The 26532-nt window shown below is 38.0% G+C and overlaps 1 protein-coding gene across 3 annotated transcripts in view; it reads right to left on the bottom strand.

Moving 5' to 3' along the window:
* The window catches only part of TMEM245 (transmembrane protein 245), an 86868-nt gene that overhangs the window by 52621 nt on the left and 7715 nt on the right, over positions 1-26532 (bottom strand). For 2 of the 3 annotated variants that reach the window (XM_088793404.1, XM_019734185.3), the window contains exons 2-7: positions 22792-22909; positions 21141-21242; positions 11825-11941; positions 9277-9495; positions 6788-6957; positions 3830-3853 (exon numbers count right to left, since the gene is read on the bottom strand). In XM_088793404.1, the coding sequence (XP_088649530.1) occupies positions 3830-3853; positions 6788-6957; positions 9277-9495; positions 11825-11941; positions 21141-21242; positions 22792-22909 (750 nt within the window). The remainder of the gene's footprint in view (positions 1-3829; positions 3854-6787; positions 6958-9276; positions 9496-11824; positions 11942-21140; positions 21243-22791; positions 22910-26532) is intronic. The other variant, XM_019734186.3, reaches the window with a different exon arrangement.

Below are 26532 nucleotides of genomic sequence, written 5' to 3'. Positions count from 1 at the left end.
GTGACTGCAAATATATAATCATTAATGTAGTGGTTACTCTTTAATCAATAATTAAAATTATGCTCTCTCTAAATGCTATGTGACATTCTATTTTGAATATAACTTCTCTCATTTTCCACAATCACACGTAATCCTATATATAACTGTTTTTTTGTTTTCAGAATATATCATTGTTACAGATTTGCAGAGTTCCTGCCATGCAAAGCTACCATTTAACATTTCAAAATACAATCAACTGGACTGATGGTCACTGAAATACGCTACACCCCTCATCCCAATGAGCTACAGCATTGCTGAGTAAATGCTTCTTAACTTACGTCCGAATTATATTCTCCAAACAGTGAGTTAAACACCCAAAATGGTAGTTAAAAGAAAACAACAACATGAATTCTAAAACATTTACTTTCCACTCAAGGCTTATAAGCTTGCACACCCCTTACCTTTCATGAAGGACACCGTCACTAAAAGATCAATGCTATAGTAAACTCAAAGATAAAAAGTTTACCTTTTAGCTTAACAATTACAACCCAAAAAGAAGAGTTAATTTCCAGTGCATGCTACCAAAGCATTGAAGACAATGCAGAGATTAAAAAAAAAAAAGTAGTAACAGGTTTCTAAGCTTTGGAAGGTCAGATGTCATATTTTAAATGTAACTTTTAAAATCAATGAAACAAAAGTTTCACAATCAGAAATCAACTCTACACCTAGTTCTTGAGACAGAGTAGCAAGGAAAGAGCTAATGTGTTATTACCCCTTTTTGTATCTCCAAAACCTAACCGTGAACGGCAATGGTAAAAACTCAGTTACTATATATATCTGAATAGGTAGGCATAAATAATTTCAGAGTTAAGACCAGATCTGTATTCACAAATTACAATTTCTGAAAATAACTTGGGAGCTTCAATTTTTTTTTTTAAGAGAAGTCATAACCTAAAATGTATTTTTTAACATAAACAATGTTCTAGTAGAAAGAATATCTAAATTTATATCTGGGTATTTTAAACATATAAAACATGGAACATTCACAAACACATTATGTATATCAACATTACAAAATCAAACTTTATGTTTTTAAACCAGGGTACAATTTTCCTATCACAAACTGTATAACTAAGGGTTGGGGAAAAAATCCACACTAGGAGTCACCTAAATAAAAATTTATATTCAAAGGGTAACAATGAGGGTTGGCTGTTTCATTCAAAATTAAAATAAATAAAATCTTTTAAGATACTCAATACCTAAGTTAAAGTTGGAGGGGGGTTCTATCATGGCTGGCTAAGGTGAAAAAAAAAAAAAGGACAAAAAGAGAGAGAGAAAGTAAGGAGAGTGGGAAAAAGAGACAGGGAAAGACTTATTAAAGAATAAAGGAAGATAGAAAAAGTCAGGAAAAGAGGAGGAAAAAATGTGGGAAGAGTTGGTGCATAGAACTAAGAACCAAAAAGGGGAGTAAAGACAAAACCAGATAGAAAACTCATGGAGGAAAAGAGCTCCCTGAAAGAGTAAATGGAATAAGACTCACAAGAAAACAAACTCAGACACAGAAACACAGAGGAAGCCATGGAGCAGGGAAAGGAGATGGAGGAGAGAATCCTGACGAAACGCCAATCTCCCACGAGGCTGATCCTGTTCTGTGCTCGGCTTTGGGCAAAGGAAACCACACTTGTCATCATCACCCTGAACATGGGAACTGCACAGTCCTTAGAAATTTCCCCAGTCTTCCATGCTGTGAGACACTATTTTAGTTTTTAAAATTTATTTTCTAAAAGGGGAAGGACAGAAATTTTTAAATGACACTCTGAATGTCTCAAGTGTGAAAATTAATCTGGGCCTGTAGGTTTTTAGTTTGCTTTGTGTTTTTAAACCAAATTCTAGTTTAATTTTAGCACAGATAATCAATATAATAAAATAATTAAACCTTGAGAAATAGGTTGCATTTCAATTAACCATAAGGTGTGTTCTCTTTCACCCTCACTTCTCTTGGTTCCTGAATTCACTCCACTTTAACTTGAAATACCTAATACCCAATGCTGCAATTTTCTAACCTTGGGTGTAGTGTAATAAAATAGTCCTCAACTTATTTATGTGCTTTCCTGGAGCACATACTCTCAAAACTTCAAGCAGTTACTCCAACTTTACACCAAGGCTTTCTATGCTACATGGAACCAAGAAAAAGAAAAAAGTTACTTGATCTCTTAGGAATCTTTTAAAACTCACTGGTCAACTGTGAAATAGGTTCATCAGTTAGGTAATCTAACTCATTTAGTCTTAAATCAAATCAAACCTAATGACTTCCCCTTTGTCTCATCTCAAGGACAATTTTCATTTATACATACACACACACACACACACACACACACACACACACAGAAAAAATATAAAAACACCTAATTTGATCATGTTTGCAACACTACTATCTGCCAAGGATTGAACTCACTTACTTATATTAGTTTTGTAGGAAATATAGGTATTTAATAGGTATTTACAACCATACTTGTGGTGGTGGTGGTGGTGGTGGTGGTGGTGGTGGTGGTGGTGGTGTGTGGTGTGTGTGTGTGTATGAGACAGAGAGAATGTATGGTGGTGGTGTGTGTATGTATTTATTTATTTTACACAATGTATTTTCAATCCAAAATTTAAAACTTTAGGCCATGTCAAAAGTCTCCTGTTTCCTGTTTCAACAGAATGAAATTCTAATCTCTACACTCAAAAGTGTCATTTTGATCAATTTCTAAGTACCACATTTTTCTTAAAGCCTACAATATTTCCACTGAAAACTTTTAGTCTTATTGTGTTTAAACACATACATGTAAATGATATCATCTCTTGCTATCTGTCCTCTGGATTTAATGAATTCCAATACTATATCCAGACTGCATGTCAGGGGTACAGCACGCCTAATATATCTGGATTAGCCTTTACTGAAGTTATTGAAGTTATAAAAATGTACCTCGATAATTTCAAGTCAGTCATGTGAATCATTTACCATACACACAACCTCAAATCTTGGGAATTACATGAAATTAGATGCCACAAGCAATGACTACAATCTTTTTTACTGTATTTCCCCAAAAATAAGACCTAGCCGGCCCATCAGCTCTAATGCGTCTTTTGGAGCAAAAATCAATATAAGACCTGGTCTTATTTTAATATAAGACCCAGTATAACATAATGTAATATAATGTAATATAACATAATACTGGGTCTTGTATAATATAATATAATACCGGGTCTTATGTAATAATAATTTTAATTTTTGCTCCTAAAGACACATTAGAGCTGATGGTCCATCTACGTCTTATTTTCAGGGAAACACGGTAAGTTAAAAATAAAATTCTTAAATATTAGTTATAAGAAAGGACAATATATAAAATTACCAGCCTAGGGGATCACACAAATATTTCACAGATTTATCATTTCAAAAAATGCCAGTGTCATATATAGAAAAATTAGCAATAAAGAATTCGCTTTCCTTTTCAGTAACGATTGCCTATGTGTTCTCACACATCCAAGGAGACTAGAGCATCAGGCTGAGCCACCACAGAGCTAGAAAGGAACGGAAATCACAGCAAACAAAAGGCCTACGAGACAGAACTTTGTGCACACACTTGAGCAAGAAGATAGTATCCAAATCCTAAGTAAAATCCTAAGCTTTGGGTTTTTAGCAAGTTATACTGTGACAGCATTAATGCTTCCTGACCTTCCATAGCTTATAATTAGAACTTTAATAACACAAACCTAGCTTGACATATGGACAGAAGCAGTGAGAACAGAAACAATGGAGAAATTACAGAAGTGAATAGTAAAAACCAACATCCATGTGTTCATTTACCTTCTTATTTAGCCAGTGCCAGAGCTTGAGGATGGAGGTAAGGTGAGAAAGAGGAGATAAGAACAGTGGAACATCATTAGAGAATGCAATAATAATAGCATGAAAAGAAAAGAAAGTCACTGAGAGCAGGAGGAGATTATCTCAGAGAAAAGAAAAACTAGAAGAAAAAAAAACCTGTAATACATTAACAACGTTTTTAAATTGAATGTATTATTCCTTTAAAATGCACAATGATTACAGTGATGATGACCACAGCTTTGCTGGCAATTCAACAACTAAAAATACATAAAATAACCTGAAAGCAAATTCCAAAGACCAGAGTAATGATTAGGGTTCTTTCACTATTCATGCACCAAAAGGATTTTTGGTTCCTGTATAAACTAATTCAAGTTCATATACTGCATTTTCACTGAACTGTGTAGTTGCAGCTTTATAGTATGAGTTATTTTACATTTTTTTAAAGAGGAAAATATTGCAGTGCTCATTTGGAACAGAGGATACCTGGCCAAAAAGCAAGCATAGCTAAGATTCTGTTAATATTTTGTGTATCTCCTTGCATCCCAATTTTTTTAGGCACACATTTTCCTACAGTGTAGAACATCTTGTTCTTTCCACACAAATGTCACCTCATCTAAACCTCACAATATTTAGCACTATAATAACTCATGCCAGTTAGTGGACACAATCTAAAGACCAACCAGTAAACAGGATTTAAGGCATCACGCATGATATAAAAAGTATAAAGGCTAAAAAGCATAATTTCATCAGAGTGAGTAAATGCTCTTTACAGAGTTTTCCCTGAAGTACACCCCGTGCATGTTTAAACACATACTTCAATCTCCTATAGATGAATTGTTTCAAAAACACTCGTCCAATCAATTAAAATTCAATAGAAACATGAAAAATAGATTTATTCCCCAAAGCAGCAGCTAATTATATTATTATACTAGACAGAACATAATTTTGGCATCAACTACAATTAAACAAAATATTTAGTTTACAACAGCCATTTATTCTAATATGTGTCATTATATAGCAAAAAATGCTGGTGTTATTCATTTTACTGTCTCTCTTAATTAAGAAAGACAGACTGGCAAACAAATTAGAATAAAAATGACCAATTTTTACAAGGCTACTCTGTAACAAATACTTTTTGATGCCCCGGAACTTCAACTGACACAACTGTACAGTTTTCCTAAATGAAGAGTTACCAGTAGAAGTACGTGAGAGCACTGAAAATAGGATTTAGTCTCTATCCCTTCTGACAGTGGTAAGACAAAGAAATTAACTGAAAATAAGAGTTACCCTCTTTGAAAAGTTTGAAGCACTCTAGTAAGATAAAGCTTTATCCCAAAACCAGGGAGATGTGATCAATATGTTAATATCTGTGCAAAGTCTTAGATTCTTCCTTATTTAAAGAGTTGAAAACAATAAAAATACAAGTAGGCAAACTGCAAAAGAAAAATATAAACAGCCAATAAGCATATATAAGGACGGCCAGGCTCATTTTTATTTTTAAAAATTTCAGATTAAAACAAGATAATTCTTTCTACGAAACTAAAAAAAACTTGTTACATTATACCACCCCTTATTGGCAAGAGCTCGAGGAAATGGGTGTTCTCATGTGTTGTACTGGTGGGAATTAAAACTGGCAAACTTTCTGGAAGATAGTCAGGCAATATGTCAGAAAATATATCCCTTGTTCCTCCTTTGACCCATATTTTATTATGGTTATTTTATGAAGAGTTTAAAAGATTTACTTCTTCTTCCCCACATGCATTCCAGTTGTTATATTATTCTCATCTGTATCTCCACTGTTTTCACCTAGCAGTATTTCTCCACCTTAAGCCATGAATGGACCTGTTAAAGGAAAGTTACTAGCCTCTGAGATGGAATCTAGCTCACACGGCACGGCACACAAATACAACGTGCTGCTCCAGTCCTGCCTGACCCTCCAGCCTTACCGCCCACTAGTCACCATTTCACATAGCCCAGCCATGCCCATTTTTTTGGTGTTCCCTAAGAACGCACGCTTTGGAAGTCTCTGTGCCTTTGCACTGCTCCATCCACCTGCTCTTCTTGCCATGTCTACCTAATAAACTCCTACTTGTGCTTCAAAATCTGCCCCGGCATCACCTCCTCTGCAACACCTCCCCTCTCCCACTGCCTCACCAACAGTGAGCCACTTCCTGCTCAGTACTGTCCCTGCATCCTGTACACACTTTCCCTCCACATTACAACCACAGCTAACACTTGTATAGAGCTTACTGTGTAGCAGGCCCTGATCTAGGAACTGTATATACATTACCTCATTTGACCCTCACACCCATTCTCTATAAGGTATATGCTCTTATACGCAATTATACTGATAAGGAAACCAAGGCACAGAAAGGATAACACATTCGTCCAACATCACACAGCTAATAAATAGCGGAACTGAGATCTGAAACCAGAATCTGGATTCAGAGACCATTCCCTTAACCACTCAGCCTCTGAATCTGACCACTGCCTTTGAATTCTAATGGTTTGCTGGCTCTCCCTCAACAGAGCTTCTGTATCTAGTTTTCTGCGATTCGTCTGATTTTCCCTAGGACTTATCTGACACAGGAGAATTATTCCAAAAATAGTCGCTGAACTGAGCCAGATTGTATCCCCACTCGGGATTTCAATTTGGTCCTTATAAAATGAGGGAATTGAACTAGGTGTTCCATGAGATCCTTTTTTCCCATTTCCTAACAGTTAATACTTAACACTATGCTTATTTAAACTAAATATATCCTACCCTTACAAAAACTGTAATTCTGAACTTTAAATTTCATCATAGAATTCTATTTCAAATGTGTTATCAACAATTACAGTATAAACATTAAATACGATGACTTGAAATATCTCAGACAATGAAATATATACAAATATATACACCCCATTAAAACCGCGCAAGTTCTTAAAATACAATACCTTGCTGTCAATGTTTAACAAGAATTTCCCAAGCCCGATGATTGGCCAGGGCGCTAGGGCTTCCTGCCGCTCCTTCAGGAAGTGCTCTACCACCTGCCACCACACGTAGCAGCGTTTCTCCACAAAGTTCACAACGCCAAAGTGAATTACAAGCTTTTTGAGTATCCAGACTACAAAGAAGATAAGAAATACATATATAAGCAAAATACAGATTACGAAGTCCTCACGTGAAAGGACCCTTAGTCCATGTGCCCTTTCTAAAACAATAAAGCTAGTATTAAAATAAAGATCAATTTTTAAAACAGGAGAGGGGAGGGAAGAAAGTTCAAGATAGTCCAAATTGATGGTACTGGGACAAACAACTTTCACACAAGCCCCACCTGCCGTGTACTACCTCCTTTGTGGAGTCTGAATCCCTGAAGTAGTCAGGGATTGTTTCATCACCTATCTGAACATAAGACACCATGATCACAAAGATTTCAGGGACTATAACCTTGGGCAAAGAATACTAACCCCTGACATGTCCTAATCTCCTTGGCTGTTATAGCTGCTATTGCCAAATTTTGTTCTCTTCCTTAGATTTCTAACGTTTAGTAACCAGATAATGTATTCCATATACCTGATGATTTTATACCACCACAAGTAACATTGCCATTTGCGTTCCTATTTCTCTACTTGATGATGCTCTATACATCTGAATCTCTCACCAGCGCTCTGTAGAGAAGCAGCCTGGCTATAAGCAGGGCTGCTACCAATGGCCCCTGAGGCTGGGCACGGCACAGCTTCAGCAGGGACCATGCACAGACCACAGTGTGAATGCGCCCCCTGCAGCTGGGCAGTGCGGTGCCCCTACAGGAACGGATACAGCTTCTTGGTAAAGGTGGCGGGACTAGAAGAAAGTGTTACTTATCTATGAGGGTTGCCCGGAAGTTTGGACCCTGGATAATTGGGGTCCAATCACTATAATTTCCCTAACTCCAGGGATTTCTGTGTCCTTAGCCCTGGCCTTATAATGTAAAGCTTCGCAGTTTACTATTTTGAACCGTGAGCTGAGTGCTACATACCAGTTCAACAAGTCCTTCATTAGCATTTTTAAATCTCTGGAGAGGTCCTAGGAAAGCTCCTACAATTTCTAGAATAAGCCCAGAGTATTTATAGGCTGTAGAAAACCTTTGGAGGCTGACTTGTTCACAGCCTGCTCTCTCAAGGGCGTGTCAAGTTCCTGTGATGGCCTTGGGGTTAAGAAGTGACTAGGACAAATATAATTCCTGCTAACAAACTATAAGGAAAAAGGGGGTTCCAATAGCACCTGACACAATTTGCCAGCATGAAAGAAATCGCCTGGCAAAACCAAAGAAAGTATGGAACAATCCAGAACAGCAATGTAAACTGCTTCACTAAGCATTTCTATCAATTTCTTAATAGAAAGCATGGCTGTGGGAGGTACTCTGTGACTTGGTTAATTACAATAGTCCTTGCTCCAACTACCAAACAGAGGATCTGCCTGAGGATGAAAGAAGCAGATACAAACTTCACCCCTTGTATTCTGTGTTCCCTAAGCGGAGGCACTATACAGCGTCCTGGTCATAACAAATCTTCAAAGAAATTGTAACTGTTTACTTAACTGTCCAATTTAATGAGAATAGTAAGTTTGAAAACAAATGATCTAGAAGGTAAATGGTCCAGTAAGTTGAGACTTTTAGACCATGGTATAAAAAAAAATCAGGCTTCCAAACATCAGATTATGTTTTAATCAATAGTGAAAAACCTTGATGAAGGAGACACGAACTAATCAAATTTAGGAGGTATCTGGATGGCAGGATCCTGAGCGTGAACTGATGACTTAAATAAATTTGGTGTGAACTATGACTACACTAAAAAAGAAAGGATAACAGACTCTGCTACAAAGCACCTGAGTCTCGGAAAACTGTTCCTTACTCTTGCCGTATTAGAAGGCACCTTTACAGAGAATCAACACAACAGAGGTAGGCCACGAATTACCACGGTATTCAGGCAAACAGACCTAACTTAATGATGGGTGAACAGCCATAATCTCCATTTTGATATAATTCATACATGTGCATGTAATTTAATTTTCTGTCAAACAAGGGGAGAAATATCAAGATGCTGCATACATATATTTCTCAAAACCTTCATTTCCTTTGAATTAAAAACACAATGTAAAGCACACTTCACTAAGAGCAGCTCTCAAAATTCAATCACAAACCCCAAAACTCAGATTGTTAACAGTCTCCCCCTAGAATCATTAATGGCTGAATGGTCAACTCGCCACATGGAACCACCAGTCTGTAACACCACACAAAAGTGTAAGAGGCTAAATACATTTTCGAGCTTCAAAACGAAATCTTAAAGAGGTATCAAGTAATATATTTTCAAAATAACGTTTACTATTTAAATGTAAACGTCCTAGCGTTTTATTTTAAAAGACAGTAAAATTATCCCAAGTCTAATCATATTTAACCAATTACCTGCAATAGGCACTGGCAGCAACTGCACAATCCACAGGTTCAACCAGACCTGGACTCCAATGATGGCCCAAACGAGAGACACAAAGTAGATATCACTCGTTTTCTTCTTTCTAAGGAATGTTCCGATTTCAGTCCTTTGTCTGCCCAGAGTGGGTGAAGGGGAGGAGGGTGAAGAAGATGAGGACAGTGATGGAGGGGGTTCTCCTCTGTCCATGGTTTCTGAAGAGGGGAAGGAAAAGAAAACATCATCCACCACCTTCATCCACATTAGTGAACAGTAATACAGAGAAATGCGCTAATCTACTCTCTGTTAGGCCATCAAAATGTGCTCTCATGGTATGATTACATCACATTAAAAAAGAAAAAAAAAAAGATTTGGATGTATGTCTGCATATGTACTGAAAAATGTGTGGAGAATTAACAATGCTAACAGTTTAAAATTTAGGGAAACTAAGTTTGTTGAAGGGTAGAGTTGGGTATGGGGACTATTTTAGTTTTTACTTTATACACTTTATATTGCTCACTTTTTTATGGCATATATATCATTTATTAATATTTTTCATTTAAACAAAAAAACTAAAGAAAAATACATAACAAAATAGCCGAGAACTATACTTAGTCCATGAAAATTATTCAAACCATATACAGCAATAAACATTAACATATAGTAGATAAAAATTCCTCCTCTTTTAATATAATTTCATACTAGATGCATTTATATATATTTCTGACACAATATGGCTTTTCATGTCACCTAACATGGAGCCAATTGCTCTTCCAAGAAGAAGCCAGGACTTTGAAACATGTCTTTCTTAGAATGAGATGTAAAACAAGATTGCTGAGGGTGAGGAATTTTCAAATAAATCACATTGAATTATTTCACATGAGGCACTGTTTACTGACAATGCAACTGCTACATGTTAATATAGGGTTATATTATTATTTCCGAGTTTCACTAAAACCTACCATATATGTCAGAAATCATGTAACTAGCAAAGCGGTGCTACTCAGTATACACTGTGATGATAGAAATGAGTAAGGTCCTAAAACTTGCATTTTGCCTTCCATAAATAAAAGTTCAGGACAAAAGTATATCATATTTCTGAAGTGGAGGAAAAAAAGAGAAAAAAAAACAAGAACACCCATAATCCCGACTCCCAGTCTGCCCTCCAGTCTTTACACAGTTTTACATAGTTGTATCATGTTCCACTCAACCTTCTTGACTTTCTCCCTTCAGCTAAATGTCAGCTCCAGAGGAGATAAGACCTTGTCTGCCTTCTTCTCCCTCCACTAAATTCCTAGCACATAGAATAGCACTTGACATATAGTAGGTGCTTACTAAATTCCGTTATGTCAACATTTTCATAAGCAACTATACAGTAGCCCTCTGAATGCTACATAATTTCCTTAGTGTTCCTTTTAAGAGATGTTGAGCTGTGAGTACATTTCTACTAGAGCTATAGCCAGCACCATGGTAGGTCAGTCCACCTCACAAGAACTAACATTCTACCTTGAGGTTTGAAGCTAAAGCCCAAGCGAGTTATAATATGCTTCTGGTTGACGTTGCTCTCTGAGTATCTTTGTAATTTGGAAACCTCATGTTGGTGGCTGTGGCAGCCATTTAGAATAAGTCCATAACCAAAACAGTATTCCCTCTTCACTGTGAAAACATGATTCAGTGTGCAAGAAAAATAAGTTGTCCTACTACCCCAAATGCCTTTTTCTTAGCTGACCCCTTCCTTCAAAACTGTTCTAAAGTCAGTTCTTCCTCCAGAAGAGCTCACCAAAAATATTCCTTAACTCCAAAACCTCTGGCACTAATGGACCGCTTGGCACAGGCAGAGATGGGCGTTTACATTCCAGAACTCTGTGTGAGTACCGCGTGACTTTAAAGCTGATAGAAATCTACCAGCTAGATCTCACAGGAGCACTGAATTTGAAACAACAGGAGGAGTCTGTTTTAAGGGAAAGTCAATATATTAAGAGCATGAGGGATGCAAAACAAACTTTGAGAAGAAAAGTAAGAAATGCCAGAGAAATGGATGACTAGAAGATGGAAAATAAAAGTGAAAACAAAGATTTGGAGAAAGGGAACAACACACGAAAAAAAAAACAATATAGAAAGTTAGAGCAAAATAGAACAATGGAGGAGAACTGGCAGTTGTAGAAGAAACGGAAAATAAGAAAAGGATTAAGTGTGGGGGGGGGGAAGATATGGACAAAGGTAAATGGGGCGCTGAGAAAAGGAAAATAATACGAGAAGAAAGCGAGAAATAACAAAATAAATTAAGAAAAGAATATTTTTTAAAAGGAAAGAATGAAAAACCAAGATAAGAAACCTAAGAAGGTAAATAATAAATGTCTGAAAAAAAGTGATACATAAGAACAAAAATTAGAGGAAAAACAGTGTAAAAATAGGAATCAGAGAGAAAAATGAAGGACCTGTAAATAGTATTTTGTGATGCTAGTGGCTTTCTTAATTGTATATTCTATGTATATAGCAATTTCTGGAATGATTCTGAAGGCATTCCTTCATAAGCGGAGTCACCTGCAGGCTGAGTGGAGGGCTGGTCTTCCGTGCTTGATTCGTACCCTGTGATAGAGATGGCCAGCGTTGCTAGAGTGGAAGCTGCCATGGAGATAACTTGCCCTGGCAACTCTGCCCCTGTAAAGCAAGCATGCATTTTTTTAAACTTTTTAAAGCAAATGAACCAAGCGGGAAGTAACTTGAACCTGAAACATAGTCCTAAGTTTTCAACATTAACAAAACAAAACGGTTATTACTGATCCACCAGACCAGTGGTTCTTCGCAAGGGAGAATGCTTAAGTATCAACAGGAAAGCCTGCTAAAAATGCAGGTTTCTGGACTCTGTCTCTCTCTCTCTCATTTGGGAACTTCATGCTGTTGCACGTGGCCTAGTGAATATATAAACATGAAGCGCCACGTTTATGTTTAACTTCACAGGTTAATTTTAATACACATTTCTGTTGAAAAACACTGCCACACCAAGTCTGTGACTTCCTGAATATAGACTCTTACTCTCCTTTGTATTACTAGCTTGTAGTACGGTGTGGGACAGCCCATACCTGGTGCTCTCAGTAACACTCCACGGATGGTTATGCAAATGTATGGGTGTTATGCCAAACCATTTACATCTATAAAGTACATAATTCAGCACAGCCAAAATCCACCACTAGAAAATCTAAAGGAACAGCATTACCCCGTTTCATGTTATATGTGCCCATATTAAGTTCCTAATAGGTAGTACACCGAGCTTAACCATTTGCACAACATTTAAATAAATTATTTACTAGCCAATGAGGACTGTCTGTAATTGTCGGCCTTTAACCTGCTATGGCAGACAACACAGACTAGCTTACACAACACCAGGTTCTAGCACGCTTTCCTGCATCTGAGAGACTGGAAAGCTAAAGACTGTATTTCTTGGATTCCATTGCAGCTCAGGTCCCACACGTGATGCAGTTTCTACCAGGCAGGCACACCTGCCCAGGACCTGAGAGACCAAAAGGCCTGACTATAACGTGGAAGCCACACAGCTCTCATGCCAAACAGTTATGGAGGTGTATGGTTTTTCTGCAGAACTTGACAGAAGTTCCAGAGGTTTGGCTGTTGGACCTCTAACTTTGTGGCAGGCAGCAGCAGCTATGGCACTTCTGCTCAAACAGTCCTTTGGTGTCGAGCATTCCTCCTGGTTGCACTGCTTCTGCCTCTGTCAGATCCGAGCTCAATCGTATGGGCTTTCCAAAAATGTCACATGCAAAAACTCTATATCAATACCTCTTTCTATTTAGACTAGCCAGTGTGGATTCCATTGTCCACGAGTAAGAACACTGACTTTCCCTTAGTCACCAAATTGCACACCCGCACTCATACAGCTGGGACCTTACTTTTGGGAGACCAATACTCAACGTGACGACACAGAATTCTGCAAGCCAATGAAAGGAGCCACAACCCTTCACAAGGTCAGTGTATTTCATCTCCAAATGAACTCCACACACCCAACCAATCCAAGACTGGCCATTGCTCAGAGCTGAGCAGGCCAGGGCCTGAGATGACTCTCCGCAGACTCAGCCATCAGGGTCCAGAGCACTCACCTTGCTCAACCATATCCTACCCCTCTGCTAATAACGCCTCTGTGACCTGAAAGGTGTTCCTTTTTAGGCAATACTAGAGAATCTCAAGCTCATGATCTGAGAAGACAGCAAGATTTCTAGATTAGGACTGATTCTCCCGGATTGAGTATCTAAGGTGCTCCTGAGATGCCAATAAGAGAACAATGGCTGAGAGAGAAAGGCCGTGTATTTCATGTCTTACATGTTCTCTTTAGTCACTGCACTGGATGCTGGGGATAAAGACATAAACAGGCTAGTGGAAGAGACAGATACGAATTAAAGAACCACACAAACATGAATGTGTACAAACTATAATGACTGCTATAAAGAACAAATACTAGGTGTTTTATGAGCTCCCAATAGAAATCTGACTTAGTCTGGAGAATGAGGAAAGGATTCCCTTTAAGAAGTGAAAATGAAGCTGATATACAAAGGATGAAAAGAAAATCACCTAAGAATGTGAAGACTAATATTTTGGATAGAAGAAAGTGAATAGCAAGGCTGTAAGTGAAGAACCTGGCATGTCCAAAACAGTGAAAGTCCAAAACAGTCGGCATGTCTGGAACAGACAGCTAGTGGATAACTGGTATGGAATAAACAAGGCGAGGGATGGTAAGCCCGACGATGGCAAGTTGCAAAGACCACAATGAGGACTTTAGTCTTTATCCTAAAAGGAGGAGGAAAGCACTAAGGAGTTTCAAACAGGATCATAATCGTGCTTTTTACTGACATTTTACTGAGATAATTGTAGCTCCCCTGCAGTTGTAAGAAATAATACATCCTGTGAACCCTTTATCCAGTTTCCCCCAGTGGTAACGTCTTGCAAAACTGTGGTACAACATTACAATCAGGATATCGGCATGGACACAAGATACAGAACAGCTTTATCACTGCAAAGGTCTCTCCTGTCGCCCTCTTCTAACCACACCCACCTCCGCACTCCAAAGAAAAATGATCAGTATTGAGATATAAAAAGATCGTTCTTGCTGTTTGGTGAAGAACAGCTTAGCGAGACCAAGAATGAGATAAACGACTGCAGTATCATAGGCGAGCCATGTTGATAGCATGCCCTGCAGCGGTTAACAGGGCCGATGATGGAAAACTGGCTGCATCTAAGAGACATGGAGTAAAGTGGACCAGATGTGGTGATGAAGCAATAAAGGGAATGAGAGATGAAGGTGTCGGTGATGACCCCGAAATTTGCAGCTTAAGGTGAGACAGACAACATGCAGGGGAAACGGATGGAGACGTTTGCACATATTGAAGCTCTTTTTAGACTTCCAGATAGAAGTTTCAAAAACAAACTGATTACACAAGATACTGAAGAGGACCTAGTTTCTTGTGCACCCAAGAGAGATTTCTCAGGCTCCACTCAAAAGCAAAAGTTGGAAACACCTAATGATTAATGGCCTGGGACAGAAGAGTAGAAAAATAAAATATTTCCAGTCAAAATTCAAAAAGCAAAGTATTCTCTCTTACGTAAGACTGAAGACTAGTCAAGGCTCCTGAATTACTAAACCCACCTCTTCACAAGTAATTTAATGAAGTGGTGACTCTTCTTTGAAAGACTGAAAAGTGCTTTTTTTAAGTAGCTCCAAAATAACAAGATCACTTTATAGCTCCTCACACATGGACTTCCAGTCGGCTGTCTTTTGACTTATATTTCTAAACTCCTACTAGGCATTCATCATCAGAGGTGACTAGGCTATGTGCTGAGATGAGAAACTAGGACACTAGTGTCCAGCTCAGTCTAATACTTAAACTATCAGTCAAGGTTCAGTAGGTTCAGGGCTAATGTAAAGGTATGTGTAGCATATTTCCATCCTCTGTGCTCCACGTAATGTAAAGGTACGTGGAGCACAGAGGATGGAAACCGAATCCATGCTTGGGAGGTAAGGGAAGCATTTCCAAACGTGCGGACAAGGCTGAAAAATGGTAAGAGGTGCAATCCTTTAAATGCATTTCAACAGGTTAGCCAGATAAAGAAGACAGAACAAGAACAAGGGGGCAGCCAGATGGCTCAGTTGGTTAGAGTGCAAGCTCTCAACAAGGTTGCCGGTTCAATTCCTACATGGGATGGTGGGCTGCGCCCCCTGCAACTAAAGATTGAAAACGGGCAAGTGGATTTGGAGCTGAGCTGCGCCCTCCACAACCAGATTGAAGGGCAACGACTTGGAGCCGATGGGCCCTGGAGAAACACACTGTTCCCCAATATTCCCCAACAAAATTAAAAAAAGAAAAACCATAAAAAAAAAAAAAAAAAGAAGATAGAAGTATATCTTGGGGAGGAGTCTATCTTGGGGAGGAAGGGAGAGGTGGGGTAGAAAACATCTAGGAAGACCAAAAAGAAGGTCTAAAGACACACATGCAAGAAAAAGCAAAGTGTGCTGTCCAAAGAACTCTAAGAAGTCCCAAAAAGGCCAGAACATAGGGGCCGATGAGAAGAGCAGAGAGAGGTGAGGATGACAGGAAGAATGGGAGCGGAGAGTGGGAGGGTTCATATCCGGAGGCTGTACAATTCAGTGGCTGGGACCACAGGTGAGGAAACAAGACTGCCCAGGTTCAAATCTCAGGTCTATTCCTTACTTGTTGGATGACTATGAGCAAGGTACCAAACATCTAGATGCCTCAGTCTCCTCACGTGTAAAATGGAGCTTACAGAACTTCCTGTCTCACATGAGAATTCGGTGAAACAATGATACAAAATGATTGGAACAATACCTGGCATGTACGGCTCACTCAATGAATGTCAGCTATTATCATCGTCTATATCCTAACTATTGGTTTGGGGAGCATAAACTACAAGCATAAGTCACTAGCACTCCTACAGTAGCTGCACCTCTCAGCCCCTTACTACTTCATGTTGTAGCCATTTCCCTAAGTTTTAGCACACATTTTTTTGATCTCCTGCAGGGCCATGCAAAATATTCTGTATACAGTAGGCACTGAAAGACTCTGAGGAGAACTTAAGATCATTAAATTAAACCTTCACAACCATGGCTAATTTTAAATACTAACTCTTTCTCCAACTTGCTGACGTCACTAAAATACACAGTAAATATTCAACGAATCAGCGCTAAATAAACGAAAGCTATGAAATATCATCCTAGTGAATATACGAATGAGTCAGCAAATTTTTAGAGTGCCTGAAACTTCACAAAGGAATGAAAAGAATAGGAAAAGAATAGCACACAGAGAAAATCAACAAGGAGTATCTGAAAATTATGGATGTAAGATTTGGAAACTGATCTTAAACAACATATAGGCATTTTAATGACTTCTGGCTTAGTGATATCCTCTTGCACTTCAAAAACCCCACAGGTTTTTGTGCAAAAGGATGATAAACCAGACAGAACAATTCCAGGACTGAGAATCTAGGCAAAGTTATGGCATTGGCAATAAAAAGTCCCAGCTAAAAATAGGCACGTAGACAAGGCAACATAATCCTGGGACCCAAGGACTATAAACAAAAAAGGAAAGAGCACCCAAGGTTTCAAGTGTCAAGCTATCTAGGGACAGGGCCAGCATTAAGTGGAGGCCCAAATAATGGATCCACACACGTCCAAAGAAACAGACGACTGCTAGCACCGAGGACTAGGCGATAGAAACTCATAGTCTGTCACGTAAGAAACAGATCCTACGTTCAAATAGTATCTGTGAACGTGGCTAACTCAGCAATGGGGAGAATAACATTTTTAAAAATCAAGGGAAAATGTATTTTGAAACCAGTCTAAATAAGGAAATACTTGATCTACTTTGTTCTCTTCCACAGGGATAGTGGCAGTGGCCAGAAATACATCCAAAGATGCTTCCTGAAAGGAGGCCCTGCCAACCAAGTAAAACCTCCCCGGCACACACAGCTCCCTTTGAAGAAGGCTTGTGTTCCCATCACTTATGTGGAAAATACGTCTTCTCAGTGACTTCTAGTATCACTTCATTGTACCACTGGTCAGTAACAAGGGCGTGGATATGGACCAGTAGGAGTTTCTCTAGGACTATTTTACAGCGTCAGAACTGGGGAGTGAGAGATGAACGGTAAAAAATCTAGTTTGTTCCTTTTCCAATGGGGGCTTAACTGGACCAAACTGTTCACTCATATTGCACGTTATACCAAAACGATGAAGGCAACTACCAAGTCTTCTTGCAAAGCTATTTCTGCTCCGTTATAAAGGATTACCAGTGGTAGGAGGAACAGACGCCGTTGTACCTGCCTGTACTTCTCAGGCTGTCTGTCTGGGCTGTTAAAAGATACAGGTGATGCATTTGCCTAGCTTTTGAAGAAGCACTCCTCCGAGTAAATGGCTCTCTAAGCCTCAATTTCTTCGTCTCTACAATAAGTATGAATGTAATACCAATCTCACTAGATTTCCAAGAAAACTAAATGAGACGGCGTGTTTAAAGAGCCAAACAGGGCCTCGCCCATTACTATCATTACTAACAATAATGCTAGGGGGCCTTTTTCTCATAGGCCGTAGGAACACATCAGAGCTGGACTCCAGGATTCAACCCAGTGAGGCTTCTGCAACCAGGAGACACAGAAGCCAGGTCCTGCAGCTGTGCTGACTTAACAGGGCCCACATGGGAGCCTGCAGCAGCTGACTGCGGCTGGGTGCAAGAGGATCAGCGGTCAATACCTTTTCGGGATGACTGATGCTTGCTCAGAGAGCCTGGTGAAGGGAAAGAACGCTGGGCCGAGGGTCAAGGACCTAGGTTTGTATCTTAGCTCCACCAGTGGGACTGTAAGCGAGTCGGTTAACCTCTCGAGTTAAATGTCTTCATCTGCAAAATGGAGACAACCATTCTATAAGGTTTTGGAGGGTGGCTTTCATTTGTGGATTTAAAAAAGATAGTACATTTAAAACCATGGTAGACTTTTAACATTTTACCCTTATATTATCTTGGGGTTTCACAAAATACCTGGTCAGAGCTCCCAAGGTCTGAGAGAAAATCACTGAATAAGGCCCCTGGGGTTCAGAAGGAACCACTGAAACTAACTCAGCAATGACCCACAAGAGGAGTTTTCTGGACCTAGAAATGAAACAAACTCATGCTCTGAATTCTGATGAAATCCAAAGGATTAATTCTGTGATTCCAGTGGTCCACAGATCATAAAAAGTTTCTACATAAGAGTCAAAGCTCAGAAGACACAGCGATAGATGCCTATACTGGAGACTAGGACATAAGAGCAAGTCCTCCAATGGGACAGTGGGAATGACAGGAAGGAATAAATGCACATGGCAGTACACTAAACCAGCCCTGTACCTAACTATATTACAGCGACATCTACAGGAGGGGACTGACTGTAATAAAAGGGAAAGTTTGTCCCAGGGTGGACTAGATGGTTTGAATTCTAATGCCTAAAAGAAACACAGTTCTAGGGACAAGAGAAAAAAAACTTTAGGGAGGAGGGGGTGGACTTTAAAAGGCTTATTTTATGATGAGAATTATCTCGACTAGAAGACCATAAAAGGATTCTAGATCAAGAACAACCTATTCCTAAGTAAGATGGAATGAAAGTAAATAAAGCAAGAAAAACCAACATTTCCAAATCTGCTGTGAACATTTATTCTGTGATTTGCTTCCCTGTAATAGTCTGGAATAAAAATACTAGAAATCTGGCTTGTATGCCAACATACCCCTGCTCAGGGTTTCTGCCTGATATTAATAATCAAACATGGCTCAACACTTGCTCTTAGAATTCTTGTCCTCACAGCTCTCGAGGCTGCCATCATCAGCTCACTAGAATTTACACCCAAAAGAAAACCCACCTGAAGCCTTCAGTCTAGACCAACATTATATACTTGCAGTGAAGTACTTACTTAGCTCTGGACAAAGGCAGTCAAAAAGAGAAAACTGTCCTGGGGTGAGGGGTAAGCAGGGCTGTCTGAATCCCTACTACTAGGGAAAAGGAAAAAACAGAAGGAGCTAAAGCAAACCAGAAGGACCAGTGGTGCTCACCACCCCTTCGATATATAGTAGGTGCCAAAACAGTTTACTTCTCCCGGTCTGATAGATACCCACAGACTGTCACTAGGAAGGCAGGCTGAGCAAAGGAAAATTAGAAAGACAGCAAAATGTAAGATAAAATCTTTCCTCTTTTCCACTATCAGACAGATAATTAAGGTTTCTTTGTTTCAGGTAGTTATTTAAAAATTCCAAACAACTCTTTATGAATAAGATGTCTTACAATTGTGACACATTACTCATTTAACAAATAAAATAAAAAAGAGCAACAATTTAAAAAAAGACTCTATAAGGTATCTGTACAAATAACAGTGTCACAAATAGCATTATAATTAGCATAAAATGAAGATGCTAAAAATAATGTTGTAGAAGTATATTCATCGACATAGAAAGGTACTCATGACATAATTAAGTTTAAATGTGGGTTACAAAAGAGAATGTTCACTATGATCCAGTTTTCTTGTGATCTAAAAAGTCTAAGGCATAAAAACCATTAGTTAACATTTTTATACTCTGTGGGCAATGGGATTTTGAGAGATTTTTATTTTCTTCTTTTTGTTTGTCTATATTTTCTAACTTAACAAACTGATACCTGAGAAATTAATTTCTTTTAAAAATCTGCTACAATTAGGAATCTGCTCTTTTAGTTTATGTATAACCATTAAAAAGAAGGAACAAATGCCTGTCACTACAGAAACTGTGTGCTACTCAGAGTGACCTCCCCAGTCTGATCTGAGAACCATTACTATATCTAGCCACTTCCACTACCGCCCAGCTACAACTCCTTAGAAATCTGTACTTTTAACAAACTATTTCTGTATACAGGCCACTTACAGCCAGGGTACCTCAAAACTAATCTTTAAAAGAACATGGTATATATTCAACATTGTACTAGTTCTCACCAGAGCAATCAGGCAAAGAAAAAAAATAAAAGACATCCAAATTAGAAAAGAAGTAAAACTATCTCTATTTGCAGATGACATGATCTTATGTACACAAAATCCTAAAGAATCCACACACACAAAAACATTATAGCTAATAAACAAGTTCAGCAAAGTTGCAGGATACAAGATAAACAGGGGAAAATATTCATGACCTTGGATTTGGCAATGATTTGTTAGATAGGACAGCAAAAGCACACACAACCAAAAACTGGAAAATTCAAAACTATGTGGCAATTTAACACACTTCTGATTAACCTATGTGTCCAAGAAGAAATCAAAAGAGAAATCAAACAGTATCTTGACTCAAAGAAAGTGGAAAGAACATATTAAAATTTATGGGATGCAAAAGGAGTTCTCAAAGGGCAGTTTATAGATACAAATGCCTGCACTAAGAAAAAAGACATCTCAAAAACAAAAAAGGAAAAGAAAAAAGGAAAGAAGAAAGACATATCAAATAAATAACCTAACTTTATAGTTAGTCGCTTACTGGGGAAAGGGTTTCCCTCTGGGGTGATGAAAACACCTTGGAATTACATGTAAGTAATGGTTGCACAATCCTGTGAATGCACTAAAGGCTACTTTTAAATAGTTTATGGTTAATTTTACATTCTATAAATTATACCTCAATAAAAAGTAGCAAAAAAGGGGGCAGGTGAGGTATGATCTAACAACTTAAAATACTTTAAACAAATTTATTATTCAGAAAACACCACAGGTTTTTAAACAGATTTAAAGCCATTTCATCATCCCATTTTTTTTAAATCAAGCTACTCTCCCAAATAGTTCTGAAGAGTAATATGAATAGAATGCCCTAGTTCTTACCAGAAGACTCTTTTCCATTCTGTTTTTCATAGAGGGTGCCCACAGACATCAGGAAAACAATAACCAGGAATACTGGAATTCTCCATGAGCCAGCCAGAGATGCTGCAAATAATTAAGAATTAACATTTTTAGTGAAATTAAAACCTAGCACTTGTTTTTAAAAGACTCAGTTTAGTAGATAGAACAATTTGGTATATCGGCAAATAACAAAATTATTTCACAGGGAAAATTATTTTTAAAAGGCCATCGAACAAATGAAACCTCAATTCAGGATTTCTCTTAGTAAATCCAGGCCTGCTGTCAGGGGCCCCTGGTCTAAAGGACTGGGCAGGTGCTGGCCTACCTTTAACAGGCTTGTATCACCTGAGGAACTAAGTCTATTCTAAAGCAGATCCAGGGTTTAAGACCACCCCAAACACAAGCCCCCGCATTTAACCCCAGAATGACCTGCACCAGGCATAGAACCGAAAGGAAAGTCAAGCAGTCTGACTTGATTTCCTGAAAATATCACTTGACTTCCTTCTTGAGCGAGTGGCTGTGAACACTTGCTCAAGAAGGGTGGAATGGGCCAAAGGAGCACTGCAAAAAGCTTCAATGTATCATCCTTAGTGTATAAAGCAAAAATGCTAACAGGTGACTGAGGCTCAGGTCCCTACCCATTAGCCATTTGCATTTCCTTGAGTTTGTCTAGAGCTTCTGCCTTCCTCGAATTCAAAATGAGTCAAATCAGACATTAGGGGATCTTGCTGATCAACTGCTCTAGCATTCCAAGTCAGCAAAAGCTAGAGAGTAATACTTTATTCAACATCAGACTCTAAGCAGAGACATATTTTCAATCACCTGTTTTGGGTTTTTGTTTTTTTTAAACAATAAGTAGTTCTAAAAACCTCCTTTAAATAGGCTATTGACTGCTCCAGGTTACTGAATTTTGTTTTTAAATTAGAGCTTAATGTTTCCATAGGCTCAGACCTGGAGACAAAGAGTCCCTGAAAAAAATCACCCTACAACATTGTAGCAGCCACTCAGCTAACAGAGCGGTCTCAACTAACTGGGAACTAACTCATTATCTGGAGCAGCTCTGACACTGGTCATTCTCCTGAACAGAGACTTTTCTCTCTGAAGCTACTCACTGCTCGAACCTCTCTCCCTCATGGTTAAAGATCTGTTTAAACTACTCGTTCACAGGACTCTTCTTCAAATACTTGAAACAAGCTTCCAAATTTTATATCCTCCTTAGCTCCACCTCTCGCTATGCCTATAGCCCGGTTCCCGTCTCTCATCCAGAGTAAACATTTCTGGTTCCTTTCTTTGTTTCTCACTCGGTTTTGAGCACCTCTTATCATTCTTGGCTGCTTGTCTGTGTCCTCCTTAAGTATGACACTCAGAAATGGTCCAAGTGCTCTACTTTTTAGGATACATTTATTTTTAAAGGACCTTTCTGAAAATAAACATTCAATGTAATTAAAAGATAGACATTTTAAAGCATAACATTTTTATTAAAGATAATAATAAAAGATTAAAGCAGAACATTTTCCAAAGACTATTTTAAAGAATTTTAAATGCACATGTAACACTATAAACAATTCACTTTGATTTGCACGGTCAGCCACTGCTGACCTTAAGTTAAACTTTCTTAGAAAAAGGGACCCACCTAAATGAAAAAGCAATATAATCCAGACAGGAATTGAAATTGCTCTCAAGTAGCGTTCAGTGCTTGCATTCCACTTGAATGAAACAGCCAACACATAGCCAACTACCAACGTCCAGATCTTAAATAAATGAAATATAGACATAGTTGTAAAATATACATACACGTGAAAATAAACATACAATTTTCCCAAATGTGCAAGCATCTATATTGCATGAAAGCTGTGGATACAACACTCATTAAGATAAAGTTTGGTAGTGCTAAAAGCAGTATGTGTAGGTTTTTCTCTTCTGTTTAGCTAAATCAATTTTTTTTGGGCGGGGGGCCGCTTCTAAGTCTATTTTTTTTCTCATTAGTTTCAGGTATACAAAGCAACACAATAGTTAAGACATTTACACCCCTCACAAAGTGATAACGCCCCTCAACCTACTACCCCACTGACATCATATATAGCTGTTAAAATACCACTGACTATTGAAATAAACAAGCATTTGAAATACCATGTAGTGATATTAAATATTTTAAACAAAAAATAAATATAGTTTTATGATATCTCAAAGTTCAAAAACTATTGTATGCATAAAGATACTTAAGATAAAATATTCCATCTTTAAGCCATGGACTTAAATTAAGAGCTTCATCTTGTGGCATTCTTAAGGTTTTTCTCTATAATGTTGAAAAAAGAAGAAAACTTGCTTTCTGAAAAGAATCAGGTTAAAGGATTCCATTAGAGACTATGAAATACGTTTATTACAGTGAAAATCATTTTTTTAAAGGTAAAAAGAGACAACCAGCTGAAGTGTGACCCTGATGAAATAATGGTTAGACCCTAATCCAGAGTTATATGCACAGCTGAAGATGTGTAGCTGAAAAAACATGACTAGAGGAAGAAACAGCAAGACTTGGCAATACAAGAACCAGCCAGGGTCCCCTTCTCAGTTTTCCATACACTACAACTAAACGACTCGAGCACTTATGAGGCATCAGCATAGCCGACGCAGAAACTCTCTAATAACCTCATATTTTAACAGAAAATGTACAAAATATGGAAGGAATATATAATCCAGAACAAATGTGAGCACCAAGACCTTATGAAAATAACCTGAATCTTGGGGGGAGGGTGAAGGCAAATTAAAACAAAAAAAAAGAACATTCAGCCATAATTCAGAGAATGAAGAAAAGGGAATTGATATGATTACTACAAAACAGAAAAAAACTACCTTCTATTTTATTTTGGTCGTATATATCTAATAAAAATAGTCTTTAGGTCTTAAAAATGTTTGTAACTTCTGACCTGAGAATTCAGCTTTGGAACCTTACTAAATACTGATAAATTCTGTAAAAGGAAGCTCATCAGAGTATAACTTAGAACACTGAAAAGCTGATCATCTCAAAGTTCAACAACTGAGAAGTGGATAACTTTGGACGATTCACTCAATAAAATGTTCTGCGACCACCAAAAGAGGTTTCTGTAAACAAAGACTACATAATTAAAAGTATTTCCAACAATATTAAGGAAAAAGCAAAATCCAAAAAAACACAACACGATTATATTTACTACATGGTGGAGGGAAAAGGAAATGTACTGAGAAATTAATGGTTTTATTTGTGTGGTTATGATTTGTTTTTCCCTTTTACTTTTCCCTGTATTTTCCAAAGTATCTTTAATGAGCACTAATTATTTTATAATATGATGAAAAGGATATTAAAATATTCTTCTTCAAGCAACTCTATTAAATGAAATATTACTGAGATCTTAAGCCCCAGATAATATGAGTACATGGGAAGTGAAACTATAGCTGCTTCAAGAAAGTTCAAGCTTGCAGGCCACACAAATTTAATCCTGAGAATTCAAAGAATCTGATATATGACCGTGGAGCTCAGAACAAAACGTGTATAATAATATGTATGTATAATAATAGCACACTTACATAATAACACTTACTATGGGCCAGGCCCTGTTCTGATGCTTTACATATATGAACTTATTTAATTCTCATAACCCTAGGAAATAAGTACTATTATCATTCCCATTTCACACATGAAAGAAACTGAGACTTCCAGGAAGGTCACACTTACCCAAGGTCACACAGCTAAAAAGTGACAGTCAGGATTAGAACCCAGAACTCTGGCTCCAGACCCTGCTTTCTTAACCATAAAGAGAAATAAGGGTGGTGCTAGAAAAATAAAGAAGAGGAAAAGTGGCTCCAGTATTCACAAGGGAAAATAAAAACAGTTGATTCTGGCAATTACAAATTGTTGAAAAAAGTGATTCTCAGCAAACGGATGGCCTTCAGTGGTATGCGACAAAGCGGTAATCAGCTCCACCCTATTAAACATTAAGTTCAGTAATTTAAAAACTAGAAGACATATTAATCAAACTCGTAGATTACACAAAATTAGGAATAGTAGGTAAAAACGGAGATGACTGATTCACAAAGATATTCTGAAGTTAGAACAATGGGTTAATTCAAATAAGATTAAATTTAATAGAGAGGACATACAAAGTTCTGCTTTTAGGTTCAAAACTCAACTGCACAAATATAGAATAACAAGAGGACAGCTAAGCTATAGCTGTTCAGTATAAATTGGGAGTATAACTGGTGTGAGTGCCTATTAATAAAAGTATAATACTCATATCAAGGTAAGTGACTGTTTTAATGACTTTTGCACTACTGAACCACATCAGCAATAAAATTCAGACTGAGAAAGGAAATGGAAATCACAACATAGGAGATACGGATATAGCTGGAAGGAAAAAAAAGCTGTTTGCTTAGAAAAGAGAAGGAAATGTCACGATGTGATAGCTACCGTGTTTCACTGAAAATAAGACCGGGTCTTATATTAAGGTTTGCTCCAAAAGTTGCATTAGAGCTTATGTTCAGGGGATGTCATCCTGAAAAATCATGGTAGGGCTTATATTCCAGTTAGGTCTTATTTTCGGGTAAAAGCAGTATCTTCAAACAGCTGAGGAAATATCATCTGGGAAGGCATCAGACTTAATTTTCTATGGTTCTGACAGCAGAAATAGGTGGGGTAAGGAAGTAACACATTTTAGTTCAACAGGACGATAAATCTAACAAACTATAGCCATCTAAAAATGGAGTAAGCTACCATCACCGCAAGTGAGCAAAAGCCGACCGTAAGTCAGGGATGACAAAGTAGGAAAGCCTGCCCCCAATGAGCAGCTGAAACAGGATCACAAAAGTTATAAACTTTGATTTTAACTCTATGATACTTTTAACCTCCAAAAAGTTTTTGTTTCTTATCTATACTTTGAAATCTGTATCACTCGCAGGGAGAGAGAAAAATAAGAGACTGCATACTTCAGATTTTTTAGGGGAAAATCATGGTCTAAAGAGAAGCATGTGTTTTCACCCAGTAAACCTGAATAAAACTCACAGATAATCTCATTTTAGTTTAAAATAACCACTTTAAGTTGAAGAGGTTGTGGAGAAAAAGGAACCCTCATATACTATGGGTGGGAATGTACTAAATTGGTACAGCAACTATGGAAAACAGTATGGAGGTTCCTCAGAAAAATTAAGAACAGAATTACCATATGATCCAGCAATCCCTCTCCCGGGTATCTACCCCAAAAATCGGGAAATATTTATCAATAAAGATCTATGTACCCCTGTTCACTACAGCATTATTCACGATAGCCAAGACATGGAAACAACCAAAGTGTCCTTCGATAGATGACTGAAGAAATCATGGTACATATATATATATGGAATATTA

The sequence above is a fragment of the Rhinolophus sinicus genome, chromosome 16, assembly GCF_057876585.1.
Source record: "Rhinolophus sinicus isolate RSI-liver-muscle chromosome 16, RSI-T2T, whole genome shotgun sequence".
Taxonomy (NCBI): Eukaryota; Metazoa; Chordata; class Mammalia; order Chiroptera; family Rhinolophidae; genus Rhinolophus; species Rhinolophus sinicus.
This window is presented reverse-complemented; position numbering and strand designations above follow the sequence as displayed.